The sequence below is a fragment of the Fundulus heteroclitus genome, chromosome 3 (assembly GCF_011125445.2).
Source record: "Fundulus heteroclitus isolate FHET01 chromosome 3, MU-UCD_Fhet_4.1, whole genome shotgun sequence".
Lineage (NCBI taxonomy): Eukaryota > Metazoa > Chordata > Actinopteri > Cyprinodontiformes > Fundulidae > Fundulus > Fundulus heteroclitus.
The window spans coordinates 20,674,714-20,694,424 of record NC_046363.1 but is presented as its reverse complement, the minus strand read 5'-3'; the positions used below and the strand labels follow the sequence as shown (position 1 = coordinate 20,694,424).

General features: G+C 40.6%; 1 protein-coding gene across 2 annotated transcripts; it reads right to left on the bottom strand.

Annotated features, from left to right (window-relative positions):
- Positions 1-566: 566 nt before the first annotated feature.
- On the bottom strand, positions 567-18,214 carry fxyd7 (FXYD domain containing ion transport regulator 7). 2 transcript variants are annotated; one of them, XM_012862710.3, is made up of 10 exons: positions 17,967-18,213; positions 12,574-12,630; positions 12,441-12,467; positions 9,782-9,805; positions 9,555-9,578; positions 3,266-3,340; positions 1,203-1,239; positions 1,042-1,079; positions 913-937; positions 567-843 (listed from the first exon to the last, which is right to left on the bottom strand). In XM_012862710.3, exons 1-9 carry the CDS (start codon positions 17,971-17,973, stop codon positions 933-935), a joined length of 294 nt encoding a protein of 97 aa, XP_012718164.1. In that variant the 5' UTR covers positions 17,974-18,213; the 3' UTR covers positions 567-843; positions 913-932. The 2 variants fall into 2 exon arrangements, with proteins under 2 accessions (XP_012718164.1, XP_012718165.1); XM_012862711.3 differs by lacking the exon at positions 12,441-12,467 and having other exon boundaries at positions 17,967-18,214.
- Positions 18,215-19,711: the final 1,497 nt, after the last annotated feature.

Sequence of the window (19,711 nt, the reverse complement as noted above, 5' to 3'; positions counted from 1 at the left end):
AGAGATATAACAAAGAGACAATCCTAAAAAACTACTGTAGATCGTAAAGTCTTGCATTATATGTAATCATATACTTCTGTGAGCATTTTTATTTCATGGAAAAAAATACCAGAATAAATTGCACATTTTGTTTTAAGAAAATTCTAATCCTTTCATTTTGATTATGGCCATTTATGTGCAGAGACACGGGTTGGCATGCTGAAACTGCAGCGGTTTCCATGTTCTCTGCTGAGGTGCAGAGGGAATACAACACCCTTATGCACCATTTCCTCGCACATGCACTGCCGGCTTTACCACAGCATAAAACCTGCGATTTAACAGCACAAGAAACAAAGAAGGGCGCAATAACAGGTCTTAAAGAGGGTGTTCATGAACGCTGCATAATGCAGTGGGTCCTCCTTCACTGCTGGTAGCTACTACTGCATGTGTAACTGAACTGTGTGCAGTGTCAGCAGAAACATGAGCGCAGTCTAACAGATGGCCACACACACACACACAGTTCTACAACTACACTGGTATAAACTTAAATATTTAGCGTGAAATAAAAATCAGAAAAAAAAATACAATTTAATTTAAACATTTGCTTTATTATCTAGCATCTGTTTGGAAATCAGAGAAATACAAATGAGAATCACACCATGGCTAATGTATAAACATGAAACATTATCTAGTGACAGTTTCTGATGATAAAACCATAAAAAAGGAGGAAAAAAGAAAGAGAGAGAGAAAAAAATAGCTGGATTATGTCATTTTTAAAAAAGCTCAACGCTGTCCCTCCTGCAAGGATTGCTCTCTGCTGTCTTCGTGGTGTTTGCCGCCATCTAGTGGGGGGAAGCCGGCAAACTGCAGCGACAACGGAAAGAAATTAATTTCTCATTTAAATCAGTGGATTTACTGAGGATTCACACTTACCAGCTTTTAAAGAGGCTCTGTTAAGCTGGAGAGAGAGAAAAAAAAATCAAGTATTTATTTATTTATTTATTGCCACAAATTACAGTTGAATAGTTTGTTATATACAAATGTAAAAGAAAGCTAACATACCTCGCTGGACAGGTGATTCAACTTGGGGACCCCGGGACCTAAAGAAATCACACACATACATACATTATATAAATATACAAAGATACATGGTATATTTGCACATTTAAAGTTGTCTGATAAGAATACAAAAACATGTCTTGGTTTCATTCTGTGTAACTCACCTTGACTTGTCACTGTTTGAACAGGTACACTTTCGACCTATTAAAAAGTATGGGTAGGAGATTAAGCACAGAATAAAATATTTCTATACATATGAGACTGTTACATTGTAACATGTATGTGTGCGCATATAAAATCAAGTGAAAACATCAATACACATTGAATATGTAGGTCAATGGTCGTGTTATTTTGGGTCAAAAGCAATGCTAAACAGGTGGGTTTTCAGTCTTGATTTAAAGGAACTTAGTGTTTCGGCTGTTTTCTGGAAGTTTGTTCCAGATTTGTGGAGCATAGAAGCTGAATGCTGCTTCTCTATGTCTGGTTCTGGGTATGCAGAGTAGAACCAGAAGATCTGAGTGGTCGAGAAGGTTGATCAAAAAACAACAAATCCTTAACGTGTTTTGGTGCTAAGCCATCCAGTGATTTATAAACTAACAGAAGCATTTTAAAGTCTATTCTCTGAGCTACAGGGAGCCAGTGTAAAGACTTTAGAACTAGTTTGATTTGCTCCGTCTTCCTGGTTTTGGTGAGAACGCGATCAGCAGCATTCTGGATCTGCAGCAGTTGTCTAATTGACTGTTTTGGATAGATTTGTGAAGACACCGTTGCAGTAATCAATGCAACTAAAGATAAATGCATGGATGAGTTTCTCTGGATCGTGTTGGAGAAAAACGAGGTTGAAAATTAGGGTTAGGGTATGTGAGAGCTGCTGGACTGTAAGACATGTGACCAATCCTGTCATTTGGTCCAAATGGCAGGAATTGGTCAGAGCTTTGGTTTGATTTTTTTCAGGCGATCCCCCTGAGAAGTGGAAGCGCATGTGCAGTTATTCAAAAAACAGACTTACTTACAATTCTGGAAAAATCACAGACTCAACTTTAAGGCTGAACGTACCACTGTGACGAAAGCAAGAGCTGCCAAGCCCACAGCTGAACCAAAATAAACACGGCAGCCCAGATTACCCTTAGCGGGTTCTCATAACGCCTGCTGCATATATTTTCATTTGCCTCAAAACCGTTCACGGTAATTTTCCCTCTAGAAATGTTGGTCAAGTCTAATCCTATGAGTTGAGATTTTACCAGAATGTGTAAAAAAAGGATGAATTATAAAAAGGAGCATATAGGGGAACAGGCTCAGGGCGGCAATTAGTGCAAGATCTGCCACTGGTACAAGCAAAATGGAAACAAGAAATATTTAAATGCTTATTCGATAAACTCAGTTTAGCAAACAACTACAATCTATTACAACTTCTAAACAAAAGTGTTTAGATACCAAATATTCTTTCCAGATTTATGTATGTTTATATTCACTTTATGTTTCCCCTCTTACACTTGCCCCTTAGCCCGTGTAGCATTTGATGACACACGTTCTAAAACGCTCCTTAAATCAAAGTGAGATCAAACAGACTTTCATCAGTTCAACAGGATATTATGTAGAGAATAAATAAAGCTTAAATGCCCTGACAGATGAATTTCAAACAGATTTTTAAAGTCCGGAATAGTATTAGTAGCATGTTTACTGATCAAAAGGCATAAACATTAAATGGTATTATTTCTTTCATGTAGCTGTTAACTTCGACTTGTCTTTCTACTTAAATCTCTTTGAATTTCATATTAACTGCAAAAAAAAAAAAAAAAGAGATCAATAACAGAAATACGTGGTGGTTTTGATTAACGTTTACAAGCTGATTCATCCCAAAAATCATGATTATTTGATGTTTCCTAAGCATCTGTGAGTAAATGGTAAATTTTCCTCCTGCCTTCAAAAAGGTGCTAATAACCCGGTTTTCACTAACTCGAGTCCCTGTAAACACACAAAGGAAGCGCTGCAGGTCGAGGTTGAGTCTCGCTAAATTATTTATCGCCTAGTCGTGGTTTCACGTCTCTAACTGGCAGAGAGGCAGCAGGATGAGCTGGCAGGTGGGAGCAGGAATCTTGCGAGGACGCCACGAGTGAAGGAAAAGGACGAGCTGTGACGGCCAAAACGCCGCGAGCGCGCCGCCGCTTTCCAAGAAGCCTGTGCGAGTCTCTGAACCCGTTTTACATCTGCGACCTTCAACACTTACTGACGATGAGGAAAATGCCCAGCAGGAACAGAGCGACAGCAAAAACCAGGCCACCGATTCTCAGAGATTCATAATCTGAAACAAACAACAACAAAAGCAAGAACAGCAAAAGAGAAGTTAGGGAAATGTTTGCAAAGCTGAAAGGAGACATACTGGAGATTTTATCCTAAAAGGACAGAAAATAAAGAACCATGTTGAGGCATTTGCTGAGGCTTCTGAATTGCATTTTAATTTAAAGAAGAGCACTGCAGAGATAATGTTCTGACTCATAAAGGTTTTGGTGGGACACCACAAAGTCATGCCAGCTGCCGACTTCAGATCTGCTCAGATTAGGATTGCTTAATTAATACCCAAAGGAAGAAATGCTTTACAGTGAGGTGAGAAAAAAATATGTTCGTTTTACGCACCACACACACAATAAAAACTAACACACAGCAGACCCCTCCAAAAAAAGAGAGATATTTGAAAATAAAAGTACTCTACCAATTAGGACATTCCAGAAGGAGACATCTAAATGTACAATTATTTTAACTCAAGCCAAGTTATATCATTATAAGATTAAATATATTTTAAAAATTAACACAAAATAAAAAATGCTCATTCCATATAGGCCATTAAATCTGTAAAGTGTCCTCCGCATCCTACTCAACTCAGTAACAGCTGCAGGAACAGGGAGCTCTTTTTCTAATGTTGTGTCGTGCATTTTATGACTAAGAATCTCCGTCCAAAGAGAAGAAGCTGAAACTCGCTGTGTGGAGGATGGGAGTCATATTTAAAATGGAAATGCTATCCGCTTGTACCTGCCTGGTTTACAGGGATAGAAGAAACCGCCGTGGCTCACCAGTCAGTCCAGCTGACCATTTAACTATTTGATTTAAGGCACTTCTCTCCTTTAAGGATGTGTGGCTGAATGAGGACACCAATGAAGGAGACAAAAGCGATTCAATGAAAGCATGAAAAAACTTGGCCATTAGGGTTCGGTCGATATGAAAGTACGAGAGTTACGTCAAACTCGACAGACGCCGATTAGCCTTTTTACACACAGCTTCACAATTTTTCATCAATACTAGTCGCCAGATATTTAGAGGGATTGCAGACGTTCAATGATCTGACCTTTGATCAAAATGACTTTGTGCATGCACAGCTTCCACCAAAAATCAATGAACATATCTTTGATTTTTTTAAACTGAAGGTAAAACTTCTCACACCAAGGAATTAGGTCATCGACCACTGGGCCATGGCTGCTTTCGTTCTTCCGAAGCAGCCGGAGAGCAACCGAATCCTCAACATACTTCAACAAATACTTTGTCATGTCTGCTTTGACACACGGTGACAGCACACAACCCTGAGGTGACCCAGTAGATTTGTGTTTTAGGTTTGGGAGGATACCATTTACTCTCACTCTCTATGTCCAGCAGGTTAAAGGTGGCCTATCATGCTTCCTTTAAAAACAAGTTAGTATAGGTCTATGGGCTGCACAAAACAAGCTCACTATATTTTCTGCACAAAATCATTCTCAGATGATGAGATTTCACCTCCCCAGTTCAGCCAACTATGTGCTTCTTTGACAATGAGCTGTTTTAGGACTCTGTCACTTTTATGCAAATAAGCTATAGCTGGCCACACCCTCCAACTCAATGTTTACACTCACACTGTGTACACATGAAAATGGCTCCAAACAGATGGACAATGGTTCAAGCATACATGTTTGACCATGAGTCAGACCCAGAAGCAGAAGAAGTGGAAGTTCCTGCACAACTGGCGAGGACGCAACAAGCGGTTTCTGAATGGTACGTTTCTAAATGGACCCAGGGCTATCAGTAGTCTATTGTTAGCATTAGCTTGCATTAAATGACAAATCATGTCAGGGTTTCTCCAAGAAAACTGGTTAAGCCTGGCATTGTTTGGGGGGTGTTATTGCGGCAGAACAGAGTGTTGCGTGGCGCAGTCTTGCGCAGCTCCAAGGGCGGGCTCAGACCAACAGGACCTGGTCATTGGGCTGTCTGTGTCCCTCAAGCTAATAACAGCTAGTGTTAGCTTATCTCCGGTAGGTTTACTGCTTCACTGTTACACATGCAGGAGATTTACTGATCGTTTTATGTTGCTTTCAAACGTCCATCTCATATTGTTAGCTTAGCATGTAGCATCGGTCAACGTTTTGTTTTCCTTTTCTGTCTGCCTGGGAAAGGCAACGCTTTTGTGTATATTAGTATGTCTATAAAGGGGGTCCGATGGTTTCTTCTAGCTGTACTTTACATGTTAGCAGACTTTAACACTTCCAGCAGCAGCTTATTATTTGGGTCAGGAGAGTGGTTGCAGGGAAGCCTATAATACAGTGGTGGAATCCCTGCGTGTTAATGCCGGAAAACGATTGTACAGTTGATACATTGGTAAAACCATAGACATAATATAAGAGTAGACGCGTCGTTGGGCGGGTTCTGCCTATGCTGCGATGCGTCAGAGCGTCCGCCATCTTAAATGTGGCAAATCTGCAGTTACTCAGTCACTTAAACAGTATCGGAGGGACTTTAATCTCTGAATATACTTTGTATTCGTAGTATTTTGTTTGTAATATTGCAAGTTTATTTTCGTATCCCTTTAGCTTCATTCACCTGAATTTATTCTCCTAAAGAATAAAAATATTTAAAATAATCTAACTTGGCCCTATTACTCCAGGAGTGAAATAATTCTGCAAACTGTGACTATTCTGGAAATGTTCCCCCTTAATTCTCATAATATGATGTTTTTATCATAACATTATCACTTTTGTGTTTGTTTGTTTATTTTACTTTATTGACCTAGGACTTTTTTTCCCTCATATTATTAATTTTACCTCTTTAATACTCCCCCAAAAAGTCTGTTCCTAAAGGTTCACATGTGACACGGTTTTTCTGAAATAATGAAGACCACAATGTTTTGTATTTACCAAATTGATCCTTATATAAATTGATCCTTATATTCATAACACATACACACACAATATATATATATATATCCGTCCGTCCGTCGTCTTCCGCTTATCCGGGGTCGGGTCGCGGGGGTAGCAGCTTCAGTAGGGAGGCCCAGACGTCCCTCTCCCCAGCCACTTGGGCCAGCTCCTCAGGAGGAATCCCAAGGCGTTCCCAGGCCAGCCGGGAGACATAGTCCCTCCAGCGTGTCCTGGGTCTTCCCCTGGGTCTCCTCCCGGTGGGACGTGCCCGGAACACCTCTCCAGGGAGGCGTCCAGGAGGCATCCTGACCAGATGCCCGAGCCACCTCAACTGGCTCCTCTCGACGTGGAGGAGCAGCGGCTCTACTCTGAGTCCTCCCCGGATGACTGAGCTCCTCACCCTATCTCTAAGGGAGAGCCCAGACACACTACGGAGAAAACTCATTTCAGCCGCTTGTATCCGGGATCTCGTTCTTTCGGTCACGACCCAAAGCTCGTGACCATAGATGAGGGTAGGAACGTAGATCGACCGGTAAATCGAGAGCTTCGCCTTTTGGCTCAGCTCTCTCTTCACCACAACGGATCGGTACAGCGCCCGCTTCACAGCAGACGCTGCACCAATAATATATATATATGTGTGTGTGTGTGTGTGTGTATTCATAACACATACACACACATATATACATATATACATATATATATATATATATATATATATATATATATATATATATATATATATATACATACATACATACATAAGCGGTGAAGAATCAAATGGAAGTACAAAAATGTGCAAAAGTGAGTTTACATGATAGGCCCCCTTTAAAAAAATTGAGCTGTAACAAATAGAAAAAAACTAAAAAAGGCAATCATTATAATTTCTGTTTCAGTTATTTCTATGGGGTTCCTTTCCTTTGTTTCCCCTCTGAAAAATCCAAACATTTTATAATGCCGCTAATACTTGACATTAGGTTACAATAGTCAAGAAAACAACCATAACATTTTTCTTAACTCAGAAAATAATCGAAGTGCAAGAAAAGAAAGAATATAAATGGATGTTTCATCCACTCAGTGGTTTCCAACATGTGTGGTTTGTGACCTTTAAAAGCAAGTCTCATCGGTCCTCTGTCACAGCGGAACAGAGGGAAAAAGCTAAAAAAACACTACATAAATATCTTTTGCATTTATCTTGGGACACTTTAACAGCTGGGTTTGGATCTCCAACAGATGGGATTAGAAATTCATGGGAACAGATTTGATGCTCTTAAAAGATCAAAGAGATGAGAGAGAGAAAGATGTTCAGATGGTCAGCAGCAACTGCAAATCATGTTGCATTTTTGCAAAAACTCAAGTATATGATAAAAAAATAGCAAATAAAAGGAGATTAGCACAACTAAATGATACACTGCATTAACCCTTACATATTTATTTGGATTAAAAGCAATGCAGCATATTGAAACTCAAACTGCTGAAAGTCTTCCTGTTCCTCTGAGAGACATGGACCAAAGGAAACAAATGTATATATTTCATACATGAATGAAGGGCTTCAGACTTTACCTCTAGAACTTGGTTTGTGGATTTAGTTATCCTCCATCCCAGAAAAACTTTTCAAATTTGCCCTCAGTTTAAATTTAGCCCCTGTAGGAAACATGTTGCACATATCTCATGGCTGTCCAGGGCTATAAATGTTCCAATTAACACCTTTCTGACAATGAATAATAATATATAAATGTTTATAGACTCTTCACAAAGGATTCTGGTGTGATGAACAGAGTGCAAATGCACTGAGTAAGAAGTGCTTTACTTGATCAAAGGACAGCATATATTAATAAAACACTTCTGGTAGTCATGAAACAGGCCTATTTTGCTGGATCTATATAAACTATATATTTCTAACAAGACAAGCCAGTTCTAAAGATACTTATTACTCAGGTAAATAGTAACAAAATGAGCGACCAAGTCCTGGTTCTGACCGCAGTTCTGTAGAAATGTTGTGCAAAGAGACAGTTTGATTTTAGCCCAAAACATCAAAGAGTTAAAGTAGATGACCGGACTGAAATTCCTTCAAGCTCAGCAACGGTTAACAGAAATCATTATCTGCACTTACTCATGTATAAGGAGCTTATGAGATATAGAGAGCAAAGGTTTGCTTTTAAAAAACAAATCACTGCATCCAATAAAAAAAAAAAATTTCACCGAGCATTCCACGTCTAGTTTTAAGAAAGTACAGGTATGTTTAAAATCTCACATTAGATCAAGCTTTTACTATTTTATCCAACATCGGTTATTGGTTTATGATGAAGCAAACATTTTTTTATGTTTGTGAAACAACATATTATCCCAACTTTTAGCCTAAACTTATGTTACTCACAGCCAATATTTTTCCAGCAGTTCTTAACCCAGACTGATACAATTTCTTAAGGCAAAAAACAAACAAAACATAAACAACTTTAAGGAAAATATTACAGTGTAGATTTTTTTATTGCATAGAAATAAAATGTTATATTCATAGAACTGAAAGTTAAAGCACCACCATGCCAGCACCTACAGATTTTTCTCATATCCCAAAAGAGGAGTTGTGGATATTAAACAGGAATGTGCACATAAACCAGAAATATTTGTTGCTTTATGTGAACACTTAGTCAGTTGTGGAAAAAAAAAAAGATTTTTATCACCTCTGAAAATCAACTTAAAATCATCAGAAAAAAATTAAATAAATAAAAAAAAGAGCCAAATAAGGCAGGGTGTGCCTCCTGCTCAGGCTAAAGGGGCTACATAGACACATTGTTTTCAAATAATATAAACTAAAAGGCTTGTTGAAATAATCCTGTACACTGTTTGGTTAGGTTTAAACTAAAATGTAAATGCATGTGAATTTTACCTTGTCTTTAGTTTGGTCACAGCTTTATGGTTAATGGCAAACAAAAAGTACTCTATCTATCTATCTATCTATCTATCTATCTATCTATCTATCTATCTATCTATATATATATATATATATATATATATATATATATATATATATATATATATATATATATAGAGAAATAAATTACTGATTTGTGATGTCCCTAAGACATGCATAGGGTGAAATGCCATATCTTTACTTTGAGAGCACTAACATTACACTTCCATTTGTGCAATCTAAACACTTCGCTGCTGAAATAATCAAATCAGCAGACAGGATGTCAACTGTTTCTTTTGGCTCCTCTGCAGAAGCTCTCACCCAGAGGTGAAAGTTTTCCATCTCCTCTGAAAAAGCGAGACCAAAATGCTCACTCATCTCAGCTTTCCAGATGTTTCCCGAGCAGAGGGGTCGACCGTTAAAAGGAGCACCTTAGTGCGCTCAGTACTCACCATAATGAAAAGCGCTGTCAAAGTCTGGAAGAGAAGAAAAAAAAAAAAGACAGACAGAGAGGTAATGAATGAGAGGCAGATGTAACCAGTGACACACATAAGGTTCTGCTCAGCAGATGACAGATTTGCAGTTGTTTCAGGACATCAGTCGCTCATACATGCGATTTAAATACCATTATATTGTTATAGAGTTTAATATGCTTCGCTTCGGCTTAAACTGTCCTCACCTTTGTCATCTTCTGCTGCTGAGGCTGTAAAAGAGAAAAGAAGATTTCAGCTGGTGGTTTAAGCGCCTGTCAGCAAAAGTGACAATAGCTGACCGTGCTTAGCCCGGCGCAGAGGGAGCATTCAAGTCTCACATATCGGGAAAAACAAAATCCTACTCAAGTGAAAAAGTATGTTTTTACTCTCCTTTAAAACAATACCTAAACTCATTATCTGACGAATCGAATAAAGGAAATTGTGAAATGCTTCGTTATGCAGCGGTGGGTGATTTAAATGTAGGGAATCACAAGGACCGTGTCAAGAGGATCACATGATCGTATGGCTGAATAAGTGTTACAACAGGAAAGCTATTTCTATAGTCCAGTGCCTGACAAAAGTGTTCATTCACGCTAGTACAGTCTCCAGACTTAGCTTGAAACTCAGCTGCATGGTTACAGAAAAATCTGAGCCATGAAATCAGATGTCAGTGGGTAGTTGTCCTGCAATTGGACGATTACTTCTTCTTGTCACATGTCAATGTGCCCCTGGGCAAGGCACTTAACCCCAAGTTGCCTACCGACTTCCTTATTGGTGAATCAATGTGTGAATGTTAGGGTGTGCGATTGGGTGAATGTTGCTCTAGTGTAAAGCACTTAAAATGGTCTTTATGACTAGGAAAGTGCTAAATAAATTCAGTCCATTTACCGTTCCTTGCCAACTTTTTTCTTTTTTTTTAACAAACTAATTGTTTTATTAGGATTTCCTGTGACAGACCAACTTAGTTTAGTGCGTAATTGTGAATGAAGCGGAGAATAATATGGTTTCTAATACAGACTAAACGAAAAGTGTGAATTTCTATTCACTCCTTTTATTGAGATACCCCCTAAACAAAATCAGGTGCAACAGCCTTCAAAATCTATCCAATGAGTCAGTCAGAGAATAATGAAGCAGCAAAGAGGAGAATGGTCACTCTGGAGGAGCTGCAGGAATCCACAGCTCGGGAGAGAGGATATGCGAATGTGGCGACTGTGGATGCATCTGTTCCATAAATATGGTCATTAGGGAAGAGGGCTGGACAGTGTCAGGAAAATATGTAAGATACGATTGCTGAAAATTGCACGACATTAATACAGCCTTCGTAAAAGTGCGGCCAAGTAGAAGGCGATTGGTCAAAGAAGGCCATCGGAAGTCTCGTTTGCCACAAATCATGTAAAGGATGCAGCAAACACGTGGAAGAAGGTGGTCTGGTGAGATGCTGCTCCTGCTCCTGCTTTTCTTTAGCAGGACAAGGGAAGCTGGTGAAAGCAGAAAGGAAGCCGGTAGGAACTAATTTAAAGGGCAGAGCTGGGTGAAAACAAGCTGGAGCAGGCAAAAGACTTGAGGGAACGGTTTAGTTAAAATGTGTTCACGTGTTAGACGCGCAGGGTCAAAGTTCAGGCCCAAATCTTACTGAGAATCTGTTGTCTGACTTGAAAAGTTCGCAATTCCTCTTCAACCAGTCTGAGTGAGGCCAAACACAAATGCCTGCCACACAGTTCAGATTGTGTCGGTCCACCACATAAAAGTTGCAACATGATCAAATTTGACAGTAGGAGTGTGAATACTTCTGCGTGGCAGTGTACATACTTACTGTTTAACGTCGCAGATAAAAATGATTGCAAAAGAATCAACTCTTTAAACAGTTATCCAACAGAGGGCGTATCGACGCGGAGTGACATTCGTAAAATTGTGATCATGTTAGTTTACTTCCAGCTATATTTTGTTTTATTGCCCGGTTGTTTGAGCTGGTCTGTGTGTGTGTGTGTGTGTGTTTTTTTTTTTATGTCAGCCTCTTCATGAAAAACAAGATTTGGCTGCAGCAAAATCTACGAAATCTCGGTGAAAACCACAAGCTTTACTAGGTAAATCGTAATTTCCACTTTCAGGTCAGTTGCATAACGGAAAGCATGCAGGGTCACTTAGCAACCGACTTTGGTTTGTTTCAGACACAAAGCAGGCATTGTTTGAGCGCTATCGTTTAGACAAGGGTCACCTGAATGTTAAGACCAGCTGACGTTTCACATCATCAGTTCATTTAAAGCTGTTATTACAAAAAAAAAAAAAAAATCCTGAGACGCTGTTAGGCACATTAAATCAAAGTCATGCGGGATTATTAGTTATGTGCACGGATAATTAAATAGCTGACTAGACTGCGTTGACAGACCCCTACAACATGTTCACTGGAGAGTGAGCGGTAGAGTCCTCCTGACATTACCCCTGACCTCATTCATAGACAAAATAAATGGAAACCTTTGGTCTTTTTCTCTATGGAGGCAAAAACATGTTTTGCCCTTCGACTAGCTTTAAAAAGCGACCCGCAGACAGACACGAGACTAAGTCAAGAAAAAAAAAAACAAAAAAAAACACAAAATCAGTGTAGGCAAATCTGCTTAACATCAAACCCTGGGCGTATGTGGGTTAACTCTGAATGACTGATTATTCAAACCGTAGAAACAAAAACCTTTTCTGGCAGCCAAAACCGCAGGCATAAAACAAAAATCTCCAGATAAATTATAAAAAAAAAGAAAAAAAAAAACCCTGAAAAGCAGGCTGGAGAATTATTTAGCCGGCCGACAAAACAACATAAAGGGAGTAAAGGCCATGCAGCTTCGGGGAGGGACCACTCCCGGGCAGGAAACTTACCGAACACCTCCCTGCCAAATGCTGACCCTGTCATACACACACGTCAAGGACTTAAAACACAACTACAGCAACGTACTAAAGAACCCGCCAGAAGGCTGCGGCTGCCAAACTATTAATGAAAAATGATACTCACCAAGTGCAGGAGCCAGCCAAGAGCTGAATGCCACCACCAATACAAGATCCATTGTGCCTGTTTTAATTAAAAAAAGAAGAAGAAGAAGAAGAAGAAAAACAAAAAACAAATGAGGAACACGTCCGGATTAAGGAGTCACATGAAGTTTATCTTAGATGGGGTTAGCTGATGTTCCCAAGAACACCAAGTGATAAGATGCTGCTCATAAATGGGCTTCTCAGCAGAGGCAACATTCTGCGTAGACCTTGAGTCTGCATTTTTTTTTTTTTTTTTACAATAACAAACGTCACATGTGCTTTATTAAAATGTCATACAAACATAAAGGAGCGCATGATGCAAAGTAGAAGGAAAAGGCTACATAGCTTTCAAACCTTTTTATCAGCCCCCTTTTATAATGATGTCCAAATCAAATTTCCTTCAGAAGTCTCCCAATTAGTAAGTAAAGTCCACCTTTGTGTAATATTATCACAGCATACATTCAGCAGTTCAGTGTTGGTCTCAGTGGTGTCTAAGAGAACATTAGGGATCAAAAGAGCCTCAAGAAGACCAGGGAAAACACTGCGGACAGGTCAGGGATAAGGATGCGTATAAACGCCGGGGCAGGCCATACAACAACATCTCAGACACTAAACATCTAATGAGACGCGGTTCAGTCCATTGTCTGGTAGGGCACGACTGCAAAGGGCTGCATCGTATGCAGGGATTTATGTAGTTGTGATACTGTTGCTGAAAACTGGATGAGAAATGTGTGATACTAATCTGGCCTTTGGGAAAAGGCAGCAAGAGGGAAGCCAATTTTCAAAGAAGCCCATAAGAAGCACCGCTTGCTACGAGCCAAATAGGAGACACGGGGGAACATGTGGAATAAGGGGGCTCTGGTCAGATGAGACCAAATTTGATTTTTCTGACCATCAAGCAGAACAGTATGCATGACCTTAAACTTAAAACGCTCCACGTCACTCCGGCCTAGCGTGAAACATGACGGTGGTGGCATCGTGCTGATGGAGGAAGATGCTGTAAAACACAGGCGAGTCCTGTTGGTTAGAGGCCTCACCTTCCAACAGGAGCCTGACTCCAAACATGCACACAGAGCTGCACTTGGATGATTTTAATCAAAACCCATTCGTGTGGTAAAGTGGCCAAGTCAAAGTCCAGACTTGAAAGTTGACGCACATGCTCTCTGTCAATTCTGACTGAGTATCCATTTGCGAATGGAGGCTGTAACCGCAGGAAAGTATGCTTCCATGTATCTTTTTCTTCTTTACAGTTTTGCGCCGCTCTGTGCTGGCCTATTGCATACCATCCCAACAATATACATTCAATAATGGGACTAAATCTGAATAAGTTCAAGGGGTGTGAGCCCCTCTAAAAGCCGCTGTGACGTCCCCTGGCAGAGTTTCACTGGATCTTGTTGACAGTCTCGGGGCTGAACCATACTGAGGTACGATACCGTGCAACAGAACAACCATATACTGACGAAGACTAAAGCAAACAGGGTTTCAGGTGTAACACGGATCCATCCGATGACTCGAATCCTGGCAGGGCGATAATGCTCCATCTTTGTAGACACAACATAGTGGGATCTTTGCCTTCATAATTTGTTTTGCAGGCTCTGAGTAGGAGAGGAGCGTTTATTTTTAGCTCTGCATCTCAGAACATCTTCTTGGCAGCAGAGAGGTGCAACGAAAAAGGGAGGTGTAAAGTTGCACTCGGTGTTTGGTCAGTGGATTCTGCTGGGTCATCAACAAGAGTGGTGGCGGCGGTGGTGGTGGTGGTGGTGGGTGGGGGGAGCCTCCTGGGGCTGTTTCTCAATCTATATATTATCTAGAACATTCCTCTGGGATTCTCTTACACCCTTAAGATTACAGGGAACCAGACAAGCTCTCGCAATTGGACACACAGGAGCTGCAGAAGGCCCTCCTTTTTTTTTTTTTTTGGAGATCACGCCAAGTGCGATTTTTCCCCGCTTCTCGGAGCGATTATGCCAGTACAGTCTCGAGACGTGGCAACACAAATGCAACACAGGTAGCTATAACTTAGCTATGCGGTTAAAGAAAATCTGAGCCATGAAATTAAACGTTTTTTTTTTGCAGCGCTCAGATCAAAGCGGCTGCCTCCTTAGCCCCCCCCCCCGAGCACTGCTGGGGATTCGTGCTCAACCGGTGCGGGGGTGTGAACATGGTGCCGGAGTCGCAGGGAAAAATGAATGCTTCGAGCTCAAGGAACGGGATTAAGTACAAAGGCCTGCCAATCAGGTTTAATCAAACAAATACAGAGCGAGCTATTCCAACAAGAGGCAATCCAATAATCTTGTTTGTTAGCCCTCTGAGTTATATAAAGGCAAATAATGGGGAGACAGTAAAGAAGCACATAAAGCAGCATTTTAAGCGAACTTAAGTGGCTTATAATAAACTGCAATTTACACGGTCATTTAGCAGGTAAAAAAAGAAGAAGAAAAAAAGAAGAAGACGACTTTGGTTCAGATGGCTTCCTTTAACAAATCAGTTCTCAAACCTCTTAAAACAATTATCACCTCAGTGAATACCAAGGGCTTTAAATACCAACGTACGTAAGGGATTGCGTGCTTTGGCTTTTTCACACAGACAACAAATAGGAGAAATTAAAATATCACGGTTTTGGACTTTAAAGTTATCTAAAGTTGAAATTGCTAGTGAGGAAGAAGAAGAAGTTTCTCACCATGCCAAATCTTAAAAATCCAACATGGCTGCTGCAACGGAACACGTCATTGGTATTCTGATTTGCAACAAGAACATTTTTAAATTGGGTTTTGGTGTCATTCCCAGGTCCATGAACCATCTTCAGATGTAAAGAAGAAGCCACTAGCACTCACTATTGGTTCACTGCTGCAGATTCTAATGGGAGCTCTCAAAATGATGCTCAGCTTTTGACTTATTCTTATCAGTTCGACACAGCAGGGTATTTATCTTTATACTTGCCTTAGAAATGCTTGATACCCCATTTTTCTACAGTAGTGGCACTAGTAAAAGAAACCCAAGTAAAACCACTAGTGGCGCACTCATAGCACAGTTTGAGCATTTTGGCATTAAGCCATAACAGTAGGGGTAGGTTTTGCTTTGCTACTACATGAGTAATCATGTTGTGGTCTGAGTTAAACAATGATCATCCAAACTTGAACGCATTACGCATATTTAGACTATTCCCAGTCCCATAACTTCCTTAAACAGCTTTAACCATAGACCCCTTTATCTCACTCCAGCTGGATCTGGCCCTAACCCTACACCCCCCCCCCCACCCAATTTGGATGCTATGTGTTTAAAATATAATGATAGCACATTATTTGCACATCTGATGCTTTGCATCTTACCTGTCGCATAATACTGTACAATATCTATAAGAAAAGATGTTCCTTTCGTGTTTGAATGCACAACAAGCAAAGAGGCATACCGCTATTAACTAACATTGCTAATTGTTTTTAGCTTAAACCAAAGCACAGCGATTACACTGTTCCATCCGTTTCCTCAGGTGTAAATAGAAAATGGTTAATTTCATGTCTCAGATGCATTTTCTGAATTCAAAGGTTAATAATTAATCACCTACACTTTAGTTTGAGAACCCAGAACTCCAACATAGATCAAACAATGATGTGTGTCGCCAGGGTTGCTGTCAGGAGTTTTGGGACCCATGTCGACCCCCCCCATTGTGTCGCCCCTGTGTGTCGCAACTAGTTGTGTCTCTATTATCAAGTCTAAAGCTGTTGTCAAGAAAGTGATTGGTAAATACTCTGAGAACTGGACTGTCCGGTCAAGATAAGGCTAAATAGTGCAGAAGACACATGACCTACAATTGTTTTGGGGGAATCTTTGGAGCTGCACTTCTTTAAGCAATGGTCGGTGACATTGTTCTTTTAAACTGAAATGAAGTTAGACGGCATTCAGTTCGTCTTGCACAGAGTTTGGATCCATAGAATAATGCCACACATTCTTGTGGCAAGTCAGAATACAGGCAGCCGATAGTTGCCGTGCTAAAGGTGCATTCTCTTTGCACTCCAGAGTTGGATTGTTTGCGTTCCTCGTTGAACCTCCCCCGCAAAGTCGGAATTCTGAATGGAAAAGTCTGAACTTGCGGAGAAGCTCTGAGTTCAGGATCCAGTTTGGCTGCATGCAAGCAGTGGTACACAGAGTGCCGTGAAATATCTCTATGTAAACATGATTCTTTCGTGCATGAAAAGGAGAAAAATATATTGTTATCAGCTTGTTTTGCTAAGTGCAGTTATCCTCAAAACAAATCTCGCTGTCTTATTTGCAACCAGAGATTAGGTCACTCGAATGTAGCGAAAGCACCATTAGCAAAATAAACCAATACCAATGAATGTATTCTCTTTATGTTTTCAGAAACTGATAGAAAATGCTAGAGAAACCTATTTTCCAGCTCTGTGTAAAACACTGGCTTAATGAGATAATGTCTAGCCTAAATCTTTCACTATTAGTCTGTTTAGGGACAGTTGCTCTAACCACAAAAAAAAAACAAAAACAAAAAAACAATCAGATCAGTGGTCGTTTGTTGAATATTGGGGTTATTTATTTATTTATTTTACTTTTTCTTGTTTTGCATCAAACTCTTTCACATTTCCCTGGAGTTTTAGTGCAGTAGTGGTCTTACAAACCAAACCACCTGGTCCTGATGTCGTTTCTTTTATTTCTCTTTTAGACGCAAACATGCCTCCTTGCAACACACATTTAGGATAAGCTTTTCCAAACATGTTTCCCTCATCCAATGGCTCTTTAATTCAGAAGAAAAAAAAACAACAGCAACAACCTTGGAACTGAAGGCATCGCATAAATCTAGACCCCTTTCCTTCCTGATCATCAGCATCAGACAGCCATGACCAGTGGTCCCCCCTTTTTTCGGGCTGGCGTCGCTATTTGCGCTAATTACCGCGATAAGTTGCGTGAGAGGAAATTTCCTCAGTAGGGATTGGAAGCGTGTCAGCCAACTCCATTAAAGCCGAGGTATTAGGCTACTGCGTCTGACAGCGACGCGCTGCAAGCAAAAAAAAAAAAAAAAAAAGAAAAAAAAAAGAAAGTGGGAACAGATAGCAGTTTTAAACATGCAAAGACACCGGAAATCACGAGCAGATGTGTGAAACGAGAGGGCATTTGAATCAGAGATGGAACCATAAGTCTTACGGTGGTTTGTTTACGCAGAGGAGGCGTTTACTAGTTGGGGGACAACTCAAAACCACCTGGAAAACTCCGTAAATGAGACTTAAGCTCTAAAGAAAAAGAGCGTTAAGTTTTTCCCCCCTCCTATGTGTTCATTTAAAGTTCTTACTTCTGGCAGCATCCATTGGTACAAAGCACGTCAAAAATGAATAACACCCAGTTCAAATCTGCACTATGAAACCCACTTACCGTGCATCAGCCGCTTGAGATCCGCAGTGAGTCAAACGTCACAAGAAAGTTTCCCACGTAGTTGTTGACTTGGGCCAAGCTCAAATATGCAACAACAACAAAAAAAGGGACTAATACATACAGGAAAATAACCTACTTGAAATAAACGGCCCTGGTTGCATTCTAGACCTGTAAGGTCCGGGCTCTGCTGTACAACTTAAGTCAAGCTCTGCTCCGTTTTAGTTTTTGTCTCAGGAATGAAGCAGAGGGGGGGGGGGGGGGGCGGGGTGCCGCTGAAGTTACTCCCAAAAATTACCCCGAGCTGCCCTGCCTTGCACCTTTAAACAACGCCAGCCACAGCTACTTGCAACCGGGCTCCTCTGTTACATGTTTATTTCCATATGGGGGGAGAATAAATAATAAAAGAAATCTGTTGCCTGCAGTGATTCTAACATATAAGGTCATAATGAGCTGTGATCGTTCTATCTTCTCCCCATAGGCACATTTAAGAGAACTTAAGCAGGGTTGAACACAGAGCTTGTTGTGCTGGGGAGTAATTTACTGACACAGGGGTGGGGTGGGGTGGGGTGGTAGGGGGGGAGACGCACGGTACAGTGAAGCCAAAGCATAAACAGTGAAGCACTTTCAGGGCCATAGCAGTCTGTCACGGAGGCAGTATGAAAACAGTCCTCATAAGGTTGCTCCTTCTGCAAACATGGTGCAGGGAAAAAAAACAAAAACCTGACAGATTCCTTTGCAAGTGAGCGAAAACAAAACTGAACCCAACTGGAAGCGGCTGCCTCATTATGGTTGGTCAGCAGGACATTCTAGAGTTTTGTTTTGGTTCCCAGATGCCCTTCCACAACAAGGACCTTGTGTTTTATCATCAGGTGGTGATGGATTTTCTCTCTCCTGATGTGCCCGCTGCAGCTGAGGCCAAGGACACAATACAGCGCTTTGCAAAGTATTCATACCTCTTGGATTGTTTTTTTTTTCTTTTTCAGCATTTTGTCATATCGCTAACATTGATACACGTAGATGGGACTTTATGTAACAGACCAATGCAGTTGTGCAAACATTTGAAGTGTGAAAATTATACATATAAAAATAAATAAAAATGAGCGTGTCATGTCTTCTGTTCTGCATCCCTCTGTCCGTGCCTGCAAATACAGGAGCCTGTCTTTTGGAGGATGTCGCTACTAGAAGTGCACCAACACTTCTGCTCATTCTTCTGTGCAAAATAGTGGATGGAGAGCTTCTGTGGGCATCAATTTTAAAGCCTTGTCATAGCTCTTCAGTTGGCTTTAGGTCTGGACATTGGGCAGTTCTAATTCATGATCAAAACCTCTGGCTGTGTGTTTAAGGTTTCTTGTCCTGATGGAAGTTGAACCATTGCCCCGGTCTTGAGTCTTTTGCAGCCTCCAACAGGTTTTCTTCCAGTATTGCCCTTCATCTAATTCTATCTATATTCACAGCAACTCTGATCAGCATCTCTATTAAAAAAGAAAAACGCATCCCAACTGAACAATGTTGCTGTCACCAGGTGAAAGGTCTGTTCAGGGTGATGGTTCACAAGCAGCATTTTGCTTGTATGCAAAAAACGGTTAATTACTGGTCTTATCTTAGCACCTATTTCTACATGTGTACTGTGTGCAGCACTTACATGGCTCGCTGCAAACTGCAAGCCGGACTTTTTATGGTTTCTTCTCAACAATGACATTCTTAAAATGCTCCCAGATTTGTAAAATGTGCGACTAATACTTGTC

Bases quoted from the DNA above. Each gene is read 5' to 3' on its own strand.
- fxyd7 (XM_012862710.3), bottom strand. The intron at 12,468-12,573 runs GTGAGTATCATT...TGTGTATGACAG, and splicing joins TTGGCTGGCTCCTGCACTTG to GGTCAGCATTTGGCAGGGAG. The intron at 9,579-9,781 runs GTGAGGACAGTT...CTTCTCTTCCAG, and splicing joins AGCAGCAGAAGATGACAAAG to ACTTTGACAGCGCTTTTCAT.